This window comes from Semicossyphus pulcher, unplaced genomic scaffold, assembly GCF_022749685.1.
Source record: "Semicossyphus pulcher isolate SPU_LCO1_2020_fin unplaced genomic scaffold, fSemPul1.0.p SCAF_14, whole genome shotgun sequence".
Classification (NCBI taxonomy): domain Eukaryota; kingdom Metazoa; phylum Chordata; class Actinopteri; order Labriformes; family Labridae; genus Semicossyphus; species Semicossyphus pulcher.
The window spans coordinates 28,841,613-28,860,438 of NW_027211648.1; the positions used below are offsets into that span (position 1 = coordinate 28,841,613).

At 43.5% G+C, this 18,826-nt stretch overlaps 1 protein-coding gene across 1 annotated transcript in view; it reads left to right on the forward strand.

The window, feature by feature from the left end:
- The window catches only part of pals1a (protein associated with LIN7 1, MAGUK p55 family member a), a 35,041-nt gene that overhangs the window by 11,474 nt on the left and 4,741 nt on the right, over window positions 1-18,826 (forward strand). The window contains exons 2-16 of the mRNA XM_069662169.1: window positions 3,668-3,996; window positions 4,524-4,695; window positions 5,831-5,931; window positions 9,829-9,936; window positions 11,745-11,822; window positions 11,915-12,055; window positions 13,591-13,752; window positions 14,046-14,123; window positions 14,239-14,422; window positions 14,530-14,601; window positions 16,295-16,366; window positions 16,599-16,766; window positions 16,853-16,942; window positions 18,417-18,529; window positions 18,700-18,810. Of these exons, the coding sequence (XP_069518270.1) occupies window positions 3,811-3,996; window positions 4,524-4,695; window positions 5,831-5,931; window positions 9,829-9,936; window positions 11,745-11,822; window positions 11,915-12,055; window positions 13,591-13,752; window positions 14,046-14,123; window positions 14,239-14,422; window positions 14,530-14,601; window positions 16,295-16,366; window positions 16,599-16,766; window positions 16,853-16,942; window positions 18,417-18,529; window positions 18,700-18,810 (1,836 nt within the window). The 5' untranslated portion in view covers window positions 3,668-3,810. The remainder of the gene's footprint in view (window positions 1-3,667; window positions 3,997-4,523; window positions 4,696-5,830; window positions 5,932-9,828; window positions 9,937-11,744; window positions 11,823-11,914; window positions 12,056-13,590; window positions 13,753-14,045; window positions 14,124-14,238; window positions 14,423-14,529; window positions 14,602-16,294; window positions 16,367-16,598; window positions 16,767-16,852; window positions 16,943-18,416; window positions 18,530-18,699; window positions 18,811-18,826) is intronic.

The following is an 18,826-nucleotide window of genomic DNA, read 5'->3' on the forward strand; positions in this document are numbered from 1 at the left end:
AGTTTTATCCTCAGTGGTCTATAGCTTAACATCTGTGTCGGTATGCTGGGCGATTAGCTTGCCGTGGATAAGTACCTCTGTTTGTCGCTTGAGTTTGAAAGTATTACGATCCAGGAAGCATGTTTATCAATCACCACACCATTACCTTTTTTTAGTAACTCTTCCTCCTTCAGGAAGGTTTCCGGTGGTTTGTTTTGCTTGTTTTAGGCTTTTAAACGAGCCTCATTTTCATCCTCACTGTGTTGTTGCGTCCCTCCCTCAGTGTGTTAGCGGTCTAATGTTTGTTGTTTTAGGAGGGAGGCTAACCGTCCAGACGAGCTGCTTAGATCCTCCTGCACTCACCTCAGACACAGAGCACTCAGGCTGCCTTCATCACTGTTTTACTGCTCCACCGGTGCAGAGACAGAAACCTTATCACTCGCTCTCTTCACTTCCATCCACCTGCTGCAAAGTCAAGTTTCTGCATTTTAAATGAATTCTATTCAGGATATTTAAACTAAAGAATTACACACAGAACGCTGATGTTCGTGGCTGTAAACAACATAGATTTGTCATGTATTCTGTGTAATTAAAACTTCCTTGGAATAAGGGCTTTCCCTTTCCTAAGAAACGAATGGGCTGAACCAAGTCCCATTTTTAATAAAGAGCAAAGTTACAGCGTTTTAAGTGAAAGCAATAATATGTCCAGCAGGAATATCCGGAGGATTGTTCAGTGATTATGTTGCTCTCCTGGTGGGATTCACATATTTGTCTGTTGGACCTGAGGCATGTAGGGAACGTTTTCCCAATGGAAATCAAGGATTTGGGCAAGGCTGTTGTTTGTTGCTGACTCTTTGGTTGTAAAGGAAAGGATGGGAATGTCAAACAGGAGGTTAATTTCAAAACCTTTTTTATTTTTCACATTTTCCAACACTTGCGGTCGGACTCCGAAGCAGAAGGTGGCGGTCATGAACCTCAAAAAGTATCATCAACTACGTAACATTGTTTATGTTGTCGTTCCAGTGTAGAAAACGTGCGTGTCACATGATCCCAAGCCCGTACACTGGAGCTGACCGTCGCTCTATGTCTACTATTATTCATAGTTTTGGAGAAAATCTCCAGAACGACCCTCTCACCTACATTCCTACGGTATCAGCCCTGGCTGTGCAGTTCAGAGGATGAGATCGGCGGTGCTGCACGCATACGCGGATTTCGACATTATAAAAATCGTTCCACTTCCGTGGTTTGGTACGGTTAACTTTCACACTTGATACACACCGTAACCGAGTACACATGAACCGTACTCGAGACCACCTTTTCAAGTGGACCCGGGCACAGATCAACAAACCGGGCTCAAGTACGGTACACAGTGTTCACACTAATTAAACGAGCCGGACTTTGGGGTCAAGTGTACTCGGATCCGGACCCAGGTCCCTAAAGCCCCCTAACACTTAGCATTGTTTCTCAGTCATAAACCGTATAAAACAATATAAAATAAAATTGCACGTCCTCAAGAGTATTTTAAATAAAAAAAAATGTTAATTAAAGGAGAAAAAACGGAAGGATCAGAATTAATAACAGAAAAACAGTTGTGTTTGGTGCTTTAAAGAACTAATTTCTGTTTTTCTTCTGAAGGTGATCAGTGCAGATACACTGAGATCTGAGCTTGGTGTGTTTCATCGCTCACACACACAGAAATATAGACACTCACACACACACACACACACACACACACACACACACACACACACACACACACACACACTCCCTTCCCCCATCAGAGGAATTTTGTTCCCAGGGCTGCCTGGCATTCCTCACTGCTGCATCATGAGACCTCATGTGTGTGTGAGGTGTGTGAGGTGTGTGAGGTGTGTGTGTGTGTGTGTGTGTGTGAGGTGTGTGTGTGTGTGTACAGTCCTGCTGGTAGGAGATAACATATCAAACACTGGGCTGTTGTTGTTATTGTGGCACTGAGAGATAAGGCATCCATCCATCTCTCACCTGTTTATTTTTACCTCCTCTCTCTCTCCCCCTATTCATTTCTACCTCGCTCGCCCTCTCTTGTCCCTCTCTCTAGTTTCTCATCCATGCAGGCTTCCCCCCCACCTCCTCCCTACATATATATGTGTGTGTGTGTGTGTGTGTGTGTGTGTGTGTGTGTGTGTGTGTGTGTGTGTGTGTGTGTGTGTGTGTGTGTGTGTGTGTGTGTGTGTGTGTGTGTGTGTGTGTGTGTGTGTGTGTGTGTGTGTGTGTGTGTGTGTAGCAGGGGGACCACCCGGCTGCTGACAAAGCCCGTGTCATGGTTATTTGTGCAGAGTGGGGGGCTGTGTTGACGTATATTTGTCCCTGAACTACTAAAATATCGACAAGTAGATGCAGACATATAAAGAAAGTGACTGTATTGTAAATGCAGTTTCCCAATTATTCAATCTGTCAGCTATAAACAGCTTCGACTCATAACTCGGTCCATAGTCCTATCAGGCTGTAAACCAGTTGCTCATTAAGCACTCTAACTGGGTCACACTGGGAACCAGCAGGGCATACAGAGTTAAGTCAGTCGTCCAGTTATTTCATGAACAAGTGAACCAGTTAGGACTCTCCTGGGCAAGCCCTTTTTATGCATGCATTGATATTTTCCGGGTGTGAATGCAAATTTGTCCCCCCGACTTTATGCAGACGTTTTCCTGCCAGCCTCCTGGTGAAATGTCTGCGAATGAGTGGGCGGGGTGATGGCGTTTATATCACATGACCGGTGTGAGACCGGCAGAGCGACACATAACAGGATGATTAAAAACATCCGAGGTTGAAGAAGAAGGATCATTTACAAGACGACAGCAGAGATGTCTGCAGACTGGAGAGAGGAAGAGATTCAGGAGCTTCTGGCTGTGAGGGACGATGGTGAATTTGTTCACCAGTTGCGGGAAACAAAAATGTCAGATGCAGACTCTCTTGAAACTTTCTGGAAATTGTCAGGAGAGCAGGTGTGAAAAGGGCTTCAGTAAATCAGCCACTGGGTGGGAGTCGAACCCGGGGCTGTCTCAGTGAGGTGCTGAGCTAAACCATCACTATATTTACCATTGTGCCCTAAAAGGGAGTAGAGATGCGACTATCATAGTTGAGCACAGCATGCATCTGAACCGTGCACTGAAGATGTAACATCATGGTGTCAAATACAGTTTTAGCTAAATCCAGATGCAGAGTTGCAGTGAGAAGACAATATAAGCTCCTTTTCACACATGACAAGTTCCAGAAAATATCAAGACAGTCTTCCTCTGACATTTTCTAGAGTTGCCCCTTCACGCACGTCCCTCTTCACCTCTCCAGTCTGCAGACATCTTTGCTGTCGTCTTGTAAACGATCCTTCTTCTTCAACCTCGGATGTTTTCATCATCTTATGTGTCGCTCTTCTGGTTTTGAAGCGCTCACATGATATAAACGCCATCAATCCCGCCCACTCGCTTGTGGTAAATGTTGGTTGTGAAGTAACTTTTAGGTTTGACTGACAGACATTCGAAAGACACCAGGAGAAAACCTAATCTTGTCTTATTTTCATTTAAAATTTATAATGCGCTTGTAATATTGCAAAAGTATTTCTTATCTAAATACTCGATACATCTTTGGAATAATCGGTAGGATACTCGATTACTGAAAAGGTTAAGAATAACATTGTACTCTGCTCTCTCTACAGGTGAAGGTGTCATGGCCGCCCGGTTCACTGACCTGCCCTCTTAGACTTTCCTGTGATAAAGATATACACACCTAAACATCCCTGGAATCCACACAAACACACACTCTTTGGACACTTGGTGTGTGTTCGTGTGTGTGTGAGGGATGACAACCTCCCATCTGAACGGCCATGTTGCTGGCGAGGGAGGAGGAGGAGGCGGAGGAGGAGATGAAGAGCTGAGAGGAGGACAGCAGCACCGGGAAATGGCCGTCGACTGTCCGGGAGAGCTCGGGAGTCGAACGCTGCCGGTCCGACGATCCGCGCAGCTGGAGCGGATACGACAGCACCAGGTATGAGCACACCTCTGCTACTTCTTTAAATTACAGGTGAAGCAATATCAAAACTTACAAGTAAAGTTTATTCATAGATTATTTATAAAAGCAACCACTATGGATCTAACAGCTGTACAAAATAGCGGCACAAAGCACATTTACAACTTATTCATATTAATTCTTGAATCTTCCCGTTGTCATCAGTTGTGATTTTTGGTTAGATACAGTTGAGCGGAGATGTCGTGGTTAGCGCTAGCAAGAAACAGCGACGCAAGGTGCAATTTATGTGGACAGACATTGTTGTTAGAGAGCACCAGCGGTACGCACTAGCATCAAGTGACAGCGGGGCTATTCCTGCGTTGTTTGCAAGTAGCAGACCTGAAAGTTCACACTCCCTAAGAAAAGCATAGTATTGTTTAAACTTGAGCTCAGTGTGTGCATGTTTGTGGGTGCGTGTGTGTATTTGTGATGTGTGGATTGCAGTTATATCCGCAGTATAGTTTGTGTCAATGATGCATGTTCTTGTCCGTCTGTGTGCGCATCAGGAGGACCTTCGTCGCCGCAGAGAGGAGGAGGGTCGGCAGCTGGACCTGAACGCCTCGCTCAGACTCAGGAAGCTCTCCCAGAATCCCCACATCGGCATCGACAACCCCACATTCCTGCAAGACACACCGCTGCAGCAAGCGCTCAGCAACCAGCACACACACGCACTGCTGGGTAAAGACACACACATGTACAGACACACACACACAGATGAGAGAAGAACTGCAGATCATTGGCGTAGGGAAACTCTCAGCGGGCAGGATAGAATAACGACATAGCGAGGTGAAGGATAGTGGACTCGAAAGATGATTTAATCTCAGAAAAAAGGAGCAAAGAAGAAGAGAGGAAAGTGGCTGTGAGGGTGAGGAATGTAAGGAAGACATGTCCGCCGTCAGGGAGGGAATTCCTCAGAGAGGGAGAGAAGGACACGAGAGGCTCTCCAGGGCGACTTAATTAAAACTTTGTGAGGGGTGGTAACAAACACAAACAGAAACGCAGACAGTAAGTTCTTGTTTTTGTCACTGACGGACTCAGATTGTTATTCTAAGTGTCTGACAACATTACAGAAAGGATCCCACCAGAAACAGCCGTTTAATCACTATCCTCAAAGCCACCAGACTCCATTAACAAAACACTTATTTCCTCTTGCAGAACACAGGAGTGGCTGATTTGCACCGCCTATGATTGTTTTTTTTGTTTGTGTGAATTTTGTTAACATGTAGCATTAAACAATTAGAATCCAATCTAACCATTTAAAACACTAGAGTAACAGGAACACCTCAGGACAAGCGAACTAAGCAGCCACGGCAGCAAAAGACCAGAAACTCTACATGGTAAAATTACTGTTTTTGTTTGTGGAGTCTGGTAGCTTCGAACGGGAGAATGTAACAACTGTTTCTTGTAAAAAATACAAATAAAAATAGGAACAAAAAGCTTACTGGGGCTCCGGTGTAGCTCAGAGGTTAAATTGCACATACAGAGGCCACAGTCCTCAATGGGCAGGTTTGCTTTGCCGTGTGTCATCCCAATTCTCTCTTCCCCTGTTTCCATCACTATCCACTGTCCTCTCTCTTCACTTAAAGCATAAAAGGCCAAAAGAATAAAGCTGTTACATCGCTCTCGCTGAAGTCTGGTTATGTAAACACTGTACAAACTTTTTGTACCTTTTAGTCATTCAGACCCTAAAATATAATTATCTAATGGCAACGCAAATCTCTAACATTTCCTCGTGTGTTGGTTGATCTATAAAATTGTAATTTATATACCTTAATATAACGTTATAATGTGCCTGTGTGTGTTTTTCTTGCAGAGTTGGAGGAGCTGCTGCTGTCGCTGAAGCAGGTCCGCGGCTGCCTGTCCGACCAGCAGAGTCAGAATGACGTAGAGTTGGTTCTTGCACTATTAAACAAGGTAATATAAAGGGAATTACAGGGAGTAGAGTCCGTATGACAACATGTAATTGTGGTATTTTATCAAGACTCTCTGGCTTTTAGGGTTACACAGATGGAGCCGTGTGTCTGAGCTTTGGAGACACAGAGGACCGAGGCTACAGATTTAATATTGAAATATTTCTGGAAATGAAGCTGCTGATGGGCAGTCTTTTGTGCTGGTATTAAATATTCTTATGTTGGATATTTTTATGCCCAAAGCTAACAAATAATTCAGTGTTTTTATCCTGGAACATTGTGCCCTCTGTCAGGGGACAGAAAGCCTCCAAACCTTTTTAGATAATCAGGGACATTATCTGTATTTAAAGGAAAGTAACCTTATTTTAGTTGTGTTTTATGCCCTTCTTGAATAATATGAGTCTAAGCTTCAAAATCAGTGGTTGGTTATTAGAGAAACAAAAGTTTTAACTTCTAGAAACACATTGTTTTTGCAGTGTTGCTGTTGTTTGGATGAGTTGTTCTTTAGGCTCCGGGCTCGTTAGGCTCCATGACGTAGATAAACACAAAGCTGCCACTTTTTAGTGGCTTTAGTTTGACTTTGATCATGTCAATGCGAAGCCGGCTAAATCAGAAAACTCTTTTTCTTCACTGACTTCACTTTTTCTTCATTTCTTGAGCGAGCCTGCACGAGCAGCTTGTCCAAATATAATAATCCCCGTCTTGCATAACGGCTCCAGACCGTCACCACACACGTGGAAAAAGTTTGCTGGGGTTGAGCCTCGGACAGCAGCGGACCGATTGATCGCTTCGTACTATCGACAAGATATTATTTACTGACTGAATTTACAGACATTTTTGTTTCTTTGGTCACACAAAGGTGGAATTGTCGTCATGATCAGTGTAAACTCAGAGCGTGACAGCCCTTATAATCCTGTGCTGCAGTTCCCACCAGCTCTCTGCAGATGGTAAAACATTCTTTCTAACTGCGCGGTGCTGTTAGTGCTGGAGTTTGTGGATTAGAAACTTTTTGCAATGAGGTTCATTTTGACAGAAAGGGGCATAATTTGCCCTGAATGTTTGCATAATGACTCATTAAATTACGCGCAAACGGCTCCGGAGCACAGAGACGCTGTTACCTCTGCAGCGCACTTTGGGGTGCATTTAACCCTCTGGATGTTCTTCCAGAATTAGAGTCTTTTTGGGCCTTTTGCACAGGTTTAGAGGGCAAAAGCTGCCCTGTCCTATAGTGAATTCCCCCCTCCAGGATACTGTGTAGAAGGCGTTACATTAAAAAATATATAATTCAGTGATGCTGCAAGTTTAGTTTCTTCAGGTTTCCATCGTTTTCAGGATACTCTTCAGAGGTTCAGAGAATGTCGTTTTTTTTATCATGTACTAAAGTCACACATTTGTAAGGCTGTAGAGTAAAGAGAAAAAAACTGATTCATGTTATAAATCAGAGGCTCTTTTTTGGCCCTTGGTTGCTGTTATTTTTTTAATTTGTCCAAAAAACATCCACTTCCCCCGCCAGTAGCTCCGACGCTTTTTTTGCAAACGCAGATTAGCGGGTACTTTGACAAGCAAGCTAAAAACTGCAGCTTTTGTCCCACTCGTTTCTGCTGTTCGATCCATCCATATCAGGTTATAAATGTCCAAAGTTTATCATCGTTAATGACATACATGATCACGATCCTGTATCAAGATGTGTCTGTCGCCCAGCCCTGATAAGAACAGTAAAGACGCCATCTTTGTGTTGCCTGTAACTGTCTTTGTGCTCATTTTAAGAAGTAATTTTTGCAGAGCTGCAATAATTAATCAACTAAACTATCATTTGAAACATTTATGGCATTTGTTTTGTTAACCAAGCCTGAGTAAACGGTCATACTCTTCAGCTGATCTGTCAGTACAGGTGCCTGTTTGTCTGACACTTTGTGAACATGAACCAGCATCGTCTCAGAGCAGCAGAGCAGGATTTACTGTATCGGTCTACAGGCAGCATTTATGAGCTCAGATCCAATCTCTTTATATGATGTTTGTTCATTTGTCTGACAGCAGAAACAACTTAATTGTGTGTTGGGCTGCTCTGAAACAGCGTAAATGATCGTGACGAGCATGTGGGGACAGAAGTGATGTTTAACCTGCCGAGATTGAACACAGTAATGACGAGTTTAGACGGACGTGAGCTGAAGTTGTTGACACAGAGGGAGAGTATACTCCTACGTGACAGTGCTTTGTGTTTCTTACGCACGTTCCCATCAGCTTGTTTTGGCCGGTGTCATAATTTTTAATAACCTAGTTGTTTATTTACCTCATCTTTGCCTTAGCTCCAAGATTTAACCTGCATCGATGTGCAAAGACCTTTTTTATTGTAATTAACAAACGTGACTATTCTTCAGCTTAAATATAGTAACATGTAGCTGCCCAGGCACATAAACCTGCCCATATGGTTTGTATTCTGATTAGGGATGGGTTATGATTCTCGAATATTCGAATAGTCATTCATTTATTTTTTTTAAAAATCAAGCGTCAAGTGACTATTATCTCATCTTAAAAATATATTTTTACAGGCGCCTGATTGAAATGCAGTACTGCTGTCAGACAGTGGCTGGAGGGCAAGTGAAAGCTGTTTGCTAACCGCTGTTAAATAACAAAAGAAGAAGAAAGCATAAGTACCAGGTGCCGGTAAAAAAAGGTGTGGCACTGTGAGATTCAGAAGCGGAGAAAAATGCAGAGACTTCTGCAGCCGTCAGTGAGTTCTGTGTGCAAACAAACCCGGCTCAGAAGTCACAACAAAGGAGGGAGACCACACCATGCCAAACATGTAAACAAATAATTATTCATTCAAATCAAACCAAATTAAATGTCCAACATAAAAGCTTTATTTAACAGATTAAATCAACTTAGGCCAAATTAGATATTTGCAATATGAGGTGTGAAAATTTGTATGTGGACAAGTGTTGTATAACGCAAACAAAGCAAAAGGCAAACGCAAACCAACATCACCAAACGCGTGTGCCTGTGGAGAGAGCCAGAGAAGAGAAAGAAAGGCTTCCTGCTGGAGCTTAAGTCACCTCAGCACACCGGGCCCAGGTGAGCTGAGTTTCTCTGATTAGTGATCTGCAAAGACACACCTCCAGGATAACAGTAGAAAGCACATGATGACATCACAGTCGACAACAGCTATGCAGTCATTTGAGAGCGAAATATAACCAACAGAGTTGTGAAAAATTAAATGGGTCTCTCTCTCTCTCCACATGTCATCGTGTGTTTGCGTGCACGAGGGTGTCTTCTGCTTGAAATGCCCATCCCTTATTCTGCGTTGTGCTGCAATCTGTTCTATAAGCTGACGACATGATCTTTTCCTCAACCTTAACAAGTAGTTTGCAGTTTAAGCTCCAAACCCCGTTGGAGAGGATTTTAGTTTGGGATAAAATTGCATTGTAGTTTTGTCGGCAGTCTCCTGGGCTCGCTGCTATCTCAGCAAATGCAGCACCCGTCCAGTTAAAATACACGTTTTAAGGGAGTCCCTTTAAGATCATAGACAATAAACAATCCACTGACAGGAGGCTCTTCTTATCATGCACAAATGACTTGTGCATGTTTTATTCTGATTCTTACTGATTTAAACTCCCTCTGTTGTGTCCAAAACAGCTATTGAAAAGTTTCAGTTTGATTATCAGTGAGGCTGCAGCATTTCTTTGTTCAGTCATGAATGGTAAGTTATCAATGCTCGTCCTAACTGTGCTGTTCTTTCCAAGAGAGCGGTAAATATTCATAACAAAGAGAACGACCCAGACAAATGGGGAAAGAAAGCAAATGGAAAAGCTTGCATGAATCGTGTTGGACACAATTATACGCCTGTTTTTAATGTCCCAGTTGTGCTCTAACAGATCATGTTGGTGTCTTTCTCCCTCTTCAGTCTGATTTCCAGTCAGCGCTGAAGATCCATAATGCGGTGGCCACCAGCATGCACCGACCCTCTCCTCCATACCCACACACACAGCAGGCGCTTCAGCTGGCCATGGAGGTAACACACGTTTTATTTCAGTGTTATTCCTTGTTGCATCATGTTCATCTGACAGAATCAAAACACACACACACACACAGACAGACGAGGTCAGCGAGTGTGTAATAAGGAGGCTGGAAGCATCCCTGTCAGCTAACTCTTTTGTACTTAAATGTTTAAGAAGAAAACCTGTTATAAAGTAGATCCACTCTCTCTGTAAACTCGTGTTGAAGCTAACCAGCTCAGTTTGAGCTAACATCCAGGACTCTGGTACAATCAGCGCTGTGTTGAGCTGGCGAGCTGTCAGAGCTATTCATGGCTCATTTCAGTGGAATCTCATTAAAGAGCAGCACATTATTTCTGCTCCGCGTTGGCCTCGCCGCCCCCTGCCCTGCGTTTGGCTCCAGAGAGGGAAAGTTTTGGTTCATACTGCCCTCACAGAAACACGCTCCTTTGTCTCTGTTTATGAAGTGGAAAACAAATGATAGAAATTAAGACAGTAACAGGAGTTTGTCTCCTTTTAGCTTTAGATAATATAAAACCAGGCTCAGAGCATCTCCAAACCTGCAGCTCTTGTGGGGTGTGACCGACCAGAAGTGGTCCAAGGAAGGAAAACTGGTGAACCTGCGACAGGGTCAAGGGCGGCCGAGGCTCACTGATGTGCGTGGGAAGTGAAGGCTGGCCCGTGTGGTCCGATCCAACAGAAGAGCTACTGAAGCTCAAACTGCTGAAAGAGTTAAAGCTGGTTCTGATAGAAAGGTGTCAGAACACACACACAGAACAGTTTGTTGTGTATGAGGCTGGGTAGCCTCAAACCGGTCAGGGTGCCCATGCTGACCCCTGTCCACCACTGAAAGCGCCTACAATGGGCACGTGAGCATCAGAACTGGACCCACGGAGCGATGGAAGAAGACGGCCTGGTCTGATGAATCACGTTTTTCTTTTACATCATGTGGATGGCCGGGTGTGTGTGTGTCGCTGACCTTGGGAGGACATGGCACCAGGATGCATTATGGGAAGAAGGCGAGCCGGCGGAGGCGATGTTCTGCTGGGAAACCTTGGGTCCTGCCGTTCATGTGGATGTTACTGTGACACGTACCACCTACCTGAACATTGCTGCAGACCAAGTCCACCCCTTCATGGAAACAGTATTCCCTAATGGCAGTGGCCTCTCTCAGCAGGATGATGCGCCCTGTCTCACTGCAGACATGGTTCAGGAATGGTTTGAGGAACAACGAGTTCAAGGTGTTGACTTGGCCTCCAGATCTCAATCCACTCAAGCACCTGTGGGATGTGCTGGACAAACAAGTCCGATCCATGGAGGCTTTGTTGTGTCATCCCCCATTCTCTCCTCCCCCGTTTCTCACACTATCCACTGTCTCTATCTCTCAATCAAGACAGATTAAGGACAGGTTATTTAAATACAATTATTTAAATACAGGTAAAGACTCTTCGGTTGACACAGGACCTGCCGAGCTGTGGCTAACATTAGCATAGCTTCTTCCTTTGTGCTAAAGTTTCCTTCCAGGTTCATCGTGCACAAGATATTTACCACGAGCAGAACTGTCCACTGATTTCTCCTCGTCTCCAAAACAAACAGACTCAGTGATTAAAACCTCTGAACAAAGCAGATTTACTAGCAGGGAGCCGAGCTGCTGTTTATGCTAGCTCAGCACGTTTCTCTGATAACTCTAAATCTGGACTTTCCTAAAGACAGTTTAATGCGACTAAGATCTTAAACGTGTCGTGTATTTTCCAGCTTCCCCGGTATAAAGGGTAATTTCTTGTGATCGTGATGATGCTGATGATGTTTATGTCGATGCTTTCAGGTCAGGAATCTCATCCAGCCTGCTCAGAACAAAGAGGGACTCGAACTCCAGAGCCTGCTGTCAGACACACAAATCCAGGTAGAGACACACACACACACACCGAGCTGTCGAGATAAATAAACAAAGAAACCCTGTAGTGATGGTCTGTTATGTGTGTGTGTGTGTTGCAGTCCTTGCTCCTGGCCCATGACAGCATAGCAGAGAGGGAGATGCAGCCCGAGCCGCTGCCCACCCAGGGAGAAACTCTGACCCAGTGGGGAGGAGAGACTGTCAAGATAGTTCGCATAGAGAAGGCCCAGGACATACCACTGGTAAGACTCACACACACACACACACACACACACACACACACACACACACACACACACACACACACTCACACTCAGGTGCTCCAGTTTCCTCCAGCAGTCAGATTAGATTAGATGGAGACTTTAAACTTACAGATATTTGGGAGAAGACACCGAAAAGTCTCTTTAAATATAATCTATTGTCTGATTTTGCTCCGTGTTAAGCATCTTAAACGATAAGTGCATCTTTAATGTATCTGTAAAATTATATTTTATGAATTAGAATCTACAACGGTACACTATGAAAATCCACAGTTCAGTATCTGTCTTATCGCGAACGAGCTAAAGCCGACACGTAACGGGAAACGAAAATAACCGGTCTCTTCATCACTACGGTCCGCTGTAATCTCTCCGGGGAAAAGCCAACAACTCCTGACTCCTGTTTGGTCAACGATTACATAAATGTTTGATAAACACTGAACAGGCTAACAAGCAGCTAAAGTGAGCACAGTATACCTGCTACTTTGTGCTAAAATATTTTCTATACAGTTATACTGACATTTAACTCACCGAAAAGCTGGAGCTCAGACTTTTGCACGGCCATAGCTATTATGATATGTTATTATGATATAGCTATTTATAATAAAACCGATTTTTGAACCAGGCTGTAAACATGTTTATTTCTGCTGTAAAAATTGGCATTTTCCCACCTGCTGTAATGTTATTTCTTGTTTTCTGGAGCCTCAAGTGGCCACTCGAGGAACTGCAGTTTTTTGCACTTCCGCATTGGCTTCATTTCTCAACACCGGAGGTTGCCGTTTGGTTTTTATGCAGCGTTCCGGCGTTGCAGAAGCAAAACATGCGCAAGGTTTAAACAAACAGCGTGTGCTTCAAACACACACACACTGCACTGTTCCGCCCTGTTGGCTCCGCTGTTTACACTGACGTCGTTTCACCTCTGTTACGCCTCTTTTACTACCTTCGATGCGGAACGACTTCGCCCCACCATTACGCCTCTGTGCGTTTTACTTAGAAGACGGAACGGTAACAGAGGCGTAATAATCCCACCTTGAACTGGCAGTGTAAAAGAGCTATTTTATTGAGTTGCAAATGTTAAAGTCTACCGTGTAACCCTTCTTCTTCTTCTTCTTCTTCTTCTTCTTTTGTTTCTCCTAAAATGTTTGTACAATGTCATACGAGATCAAACTTGTCACGACCTTTGTCATCCTTAGTTTTGTCGGTTTTGTTTGTTAAAATTTTTTTTTTTAAAGTTTTAAAAAATAATGTGTGCTAGCAAGCTGCAGCTGATGGACAACAACTGGTGTCGTACTAACACTTTTCAAGTGCTTACCCTTATAGAAACACTGTTCCACTTCGGCTTTTTTGGTCAAGGGGCGTACAAACCGAAGCAGTTGCAAACTAAACTGAATGCTCTGATTAGACTTAGGATGAATACACATACCAGTATACCCCTAGCCAATATATTCCAGATAATACACTGTACAAAAAAAAGTGTTGTTTCTCCATCATTCCACTGCCTTTCTGTGTGTGTCCTGCAGGGGGCGACAGTCCGTAACGAGATGGAGAGTGTGGTGATCAGTCGAATTGTTCGAGGTGGAGCGGCGGAGCGGAGCGGCCTTTTATCAGAGGGAGACGAAATACTGGAGATCAATGGGATAGAGATCAGAGGGAAAGACGTCAACCAGGTCTTTGATATTCTTGTAAGTACACACACCTGCACAAAGTCAACATAGTTATGCAATGTTGTGATGAATACCAACACTAGTGTAATCATTTAGGACTACAATTCCACTAATTATATTGCAGTTAGTAAGTGTGTATCCTTTCTGAATCATACATTAACCTTTACTGTCTAAAATCTGCACTTCACCTCCATGTCACTGATTTGTTTTCAGATTTTGTACAATATTTCCCCTTAGTCACTCACAGTCCAGGCGATGAAGCTGATAACAAGTCCTCTCTTTCTCTCCCTTTGTGTCTGTGTGTGTTTCAGGCGGACATGCACGGCCTCCTGACCTTTGTGCTTATTCCCAGCACTCAGGGCAAACCTCCTCCCGTCAAAGAGAATGTGGTGAGTTCTGAGTCGTAAACATCTGACGTTTCGTGGATTTAAAATATGTTTGACGGACAAAAGTCTTTGTTTCTTCCTCCATGTCATTTCTGTTCCTCTTCTTTCTTTCCTCCAGGTCCATGTTAAGGCACATTTCGACTACGACCCGTCAGACGACCCGTACGTGCCGTGCAGAGAGCTCGGCCTGTCCTTCCAGAAAGGAGACATCCTCCATATCATCAGCCAGTCAGACCCCAACTGGTGGCAGGCTTACAGGGACGGAGACGAGGACAACCAGCCGCTCGCTGGACTGGTACCAGGTACTGCTGTCTGTCAGCCTCTGGATGAGATCTTTTTTTGTTTTGTTTGGGATGTTTTTTTGTTGCAGTATTTGAAGACTGATTAGTTAAACTCTTGTTTTCAACAGGGAAAAGTTTCCAGCAGCAGAGAGAAGCCATGAAACAGACGATAGAAGAAGACAAAGAGCCTGAGAAGTCTGGTCAGTCCCTCTGCTCTCTACACTGTGGTCTGATGACTTTGTGTAACTAGTTTTATTATGACATGTACTGAACATTGTTTAAAGTATAAATATTGGACTATAGTATGGCTGCACGATGAGTCGTTTATCCTTCATGTGCAAATTAAGTGAAGCTGCTGCTTTATTGTTGCTCGGTGCAGAGGGAGTACTCGCCATTTTCTTGTTTTCCATCACTAATCTACAACAAAAGTCCGTCTGATATCACATTAGTGCAGCGCTTCACCAGAGCACAGAGTGAACTGACCGCTGAGCTGCAGTCTGTGTGTCACCTGCCTGTAAACTGTAAACAAGCACGCAACGCTGCTGCCGTCACGGATCATGACGATGGGATGATCGAGGCTTTTTATATTATGATCAGGAAACGTGTCGCTCCACCTGAACTCGCTCTACTTTTTCATGCAGGTGTCAGAGTCTCTGAAACAAGTGAGGTAAAAGTAGGAGGAGTATTTTGTTTGAAAAAACTGACCCAAATTCCCAAATAATAAAAAGTATGATAGTTCATTTTATACATAAAAACAAACTACATTTATCTGGTACAATTTCCTTTATTTATATATTTGCAATAAATATTGCAGAACAGAAAGTTTTTCCAATATCATGCAGCTCTACTAACTTACATTAAACGTGTTAGCCCACTTAAGTGTATTTTTCCACCATTAAAGTTATAATCTCGAATATTTTCATGTAAATAAATGTCTGTTAAGTCACCATCTATCGCCGAATGAGGTAACACAATAGTGATTGAGCCGATGGCCCACTGATGAAAGCCTTTGCATTTGCAGTATATAGTATTATTATGGACTGGGTGTCTGTAGCGACGTTTGCGGGAAAAATCCCAAGCGTCGTCCAGTTAGTGACGCGTTTTCCATCAGCCAGCAGTGGTTGGTCTGCCAGAGAGGGTAGGCGGAGCTAAGCGGCTGCTTTTCCGCTCTCTGCAAGTGTTGCGAGTAAACAGTAATCTGCTATGGCTGAACAAACAAAGAAAAGATGGATGACTACAGATACAACTTCAACAAGAAGTGAAAATCCAAAGAAGAAGAAACAAACTCGATGCTTAGATTAAGCCAGTCTACAAAGCGAGGAAAATCAACAGTTAGAAGCATGACAAAGGGAGCCAGCCGTAGACGTCTGGTTAAATTGGGACGTATGCTCCCAAAATGACCACTTTTCACCAGTAGAGGGTGCTTAAGAGCACGAAACTGAAATGTTCAAGATTATATCTTTAAACATGCATAAATTCCAACCATTTCTCATGTGCTTTTCTGCACAGTTTATGAAATAGGCTACATGGCTGTGCATTGCAAAACATATGTTGCATGTATTTAACTGTGCGATAAAGGAGCAGTAGTAGAGTGTGACACAGCCTGGTGACGCTCGTGTATGACAGATATGTTGCTTGTGCGAGGTGAATCGAGGGTGCTTTGGTTTTTGGCAGCAGGAAAAAGGTTTTCTTGAGCTATTTTTTATACATATACAAGTAAACATTCAAAACACACACAAGTTACAGCCTACAATCTGTTTTCACCATGTCGAGTTTACTATCCTGCTAGCTGCCGGAGCGGTCGTTGAGCTCAGCTGTGATGAAGCTTTAGCTAGATTATAGCGCCATCATCTGGGTAAAATACTCAACTGTGTGTTACCTGCTTGTTCACAGGGAAGCTGTGGTGTGCGAAGAAGAACAAGAGGAAGAGGAAGAAGCTGCTGTTCAACGCTCACAGGAACGACGGTACGACCCGATTATCTTTCTGTAACTCTCATATTCATAAACACTGCTTCATCCTGCTACTCTGGATTAAGATGTTTCTGCAGGAAGTGAAGAATCTACCGTCAATAGTCTGGCCTGATTAAAACATGATAATTACAGAGGACACAGCATGTTTAATAATATACAACTTTTTCTTTCTATCTGTCTTTCTGTTGTAACTGTTTCATTCGGTTGTTTCTCTTCGTTGGCTCAGATGTTGATAACGAGGAGGTTCTCACCTACGAGGAGATGGCTCTGTACCACCAGCCGGCCAATAGAAAGCGACCGATCGCTCTGATTGGTCCGACCAGCTGCGGGCAGACGGAGCTCAGACAGAGACTCCTCAACAACCAACCAGAGCGGTTCGCTGGAGCCGTACCTCGTGAGACTTACACACCTTACACATTGTACACCTGCTCCTGTGTCTCGGTGGGTGTAGTAACCTTTGCCCGTGTGTGTTTGTTGTAGACACCACACGGAATCGTCGAGACGGCGAGCTGAGCGGTCGAGATTATCACTTTGTGTCGCGTCAGTCGTTTGAGGCAGAGCTGGCAGCAGGTGAGATGTTACTGAAAACTCTTACACATGTGAAACTTTAACTTTTTATGTTATTTAAGTACCAGAAAATATAATTCCCCATAGATTTAAACCTTAAGTATTTCTATGTTACTTATGGAGCCCAAATTTACAGGTGAATAGATGTAGTTGAAAAACATTGGTTGCTATAAGTTGTTTTTTTTTATTCATGTTTTATTAAGTTGTACTTTTGTTTTTTTTGTGTATATTGTTTTTGTTTTTTTTCTGTGTTTTTAGGTTCCTTCATTAATTTTGTCTTCTGTAGTATAAACTGTAAATCTAGAAGCAACTTAGCTGCATGCATGAAAATAATTTTGAAAAATTAAAGTGAAAACAAAACAAAAAAACCCACGTTACAGAATATTTCTGCCTTCTTCTGGGTAGTTAGGAGAGGGAAAGTTCTGTACATGACGTGCTTTGTTTTCAAGTCCTAAAAACAGTGCTGCTACTTAACTGCAACATGGACACCAAAAGCTATGCTAGCTAGCGGTAACATAATGAAGGAAATGCAAAGACTTTAATGAAAGAGGGAAAAGATGAGTCTGCGGGAACACAAACATTTGTCTCACTCTTACTTTTAAACCCCCCCCGGTTTGTGAACTCGAATCATTTAGGGAGATTTCCACTTGAGACGTTGTGGATACCAACAGAGCAGGGCATTCATTTGAACAATAATTGTGACTGCTTCATAAACTTTTAACTAAAGTGAGTGTGAGTTTTCAGAGGTTTATTGTAAAATCCAGAACATAAGACGAAGTCTGTTTTGGGGGGTGTCCCTGAGGGAAAAAGGTTTTCTACAGCTATTTATTAATAAAAACGTGTTTACAAGTTATTTCAACACTATTTCAATTTATTTTAATTTGAAACACATTCAAAACAAACAAGTTACAGCCTTCCATCTGTTTTCACCATGTCGAGTTTACAGTCCTGCTAGCTACCGGTGCGGTAGCCAGCGGTAGATAGCAGCCTACGGTAACCTTGATTGTTGTGAGAGTGGCGGCTGCAATGGCGACCATGACGGTGCATGTCCGTGATGAAGCGTTAGCAACAATCAAGTTACTCCGGTCAATTTCCAGACAGTCGGGTCCACAGCTGGAGGTCATCAGTGTCGGACACGCTCTCACTTCTGGAAATATTCAGTTTGGTTTAGGTGGGGGGGTAAAGCGTGTAGGAGGAGGATGAGTCCTCCATAATGGCGACTGTTTCTAGATTAATATCACTACATGTTTAAGGATGTTTCCATAATACAAACACAATAGTAAAAAAATACTGGCTACTGAGGCGAGCAGTAAAAAGTATTAAGCAGAGAAATGTTGCCCTGAATGTTGTTACCTGCTGTGTTCACACATCAGCTCACCCCGACAGGAGCGCAGGCTTTACACAGACATCTTGGATCTGGCACCATTTAGACCATTTAAACCAGATGTGACAAATTCTCTGTGCATGTTTATCCCAGGAAAGCTGATCGAGTCCGGTGAGTTCGAGAAGAACCTGTACGGGACGAGTACAGACTCAGTGAGACAGGTCATCAACACTGGAAAAATCTGTGTGCTCTGTCTGCACACTCAGGTCAGTACACACACACACACACAAACACACACACACACACACACACACACACACACACACACACACACACATGGACAGAATCTTTCCACTACAAAACATAAAGGTTATTTCTAAAGTAGTGTGTGTGTGTGTGTGTGTGTGTGTGTGTGTGTGTGTGTGTGTGTCTACAGGCTCTGAAGGTGCTGAGGAGCTCAGACCTGAAGCCTTACATCATCTTCATCGCTCCGCCCTCCCAGGAGAGACTCCGAGCTCTGTTGGCTAAGGACAACAAGAACCCCAAGGTCTGTTTACACTCGG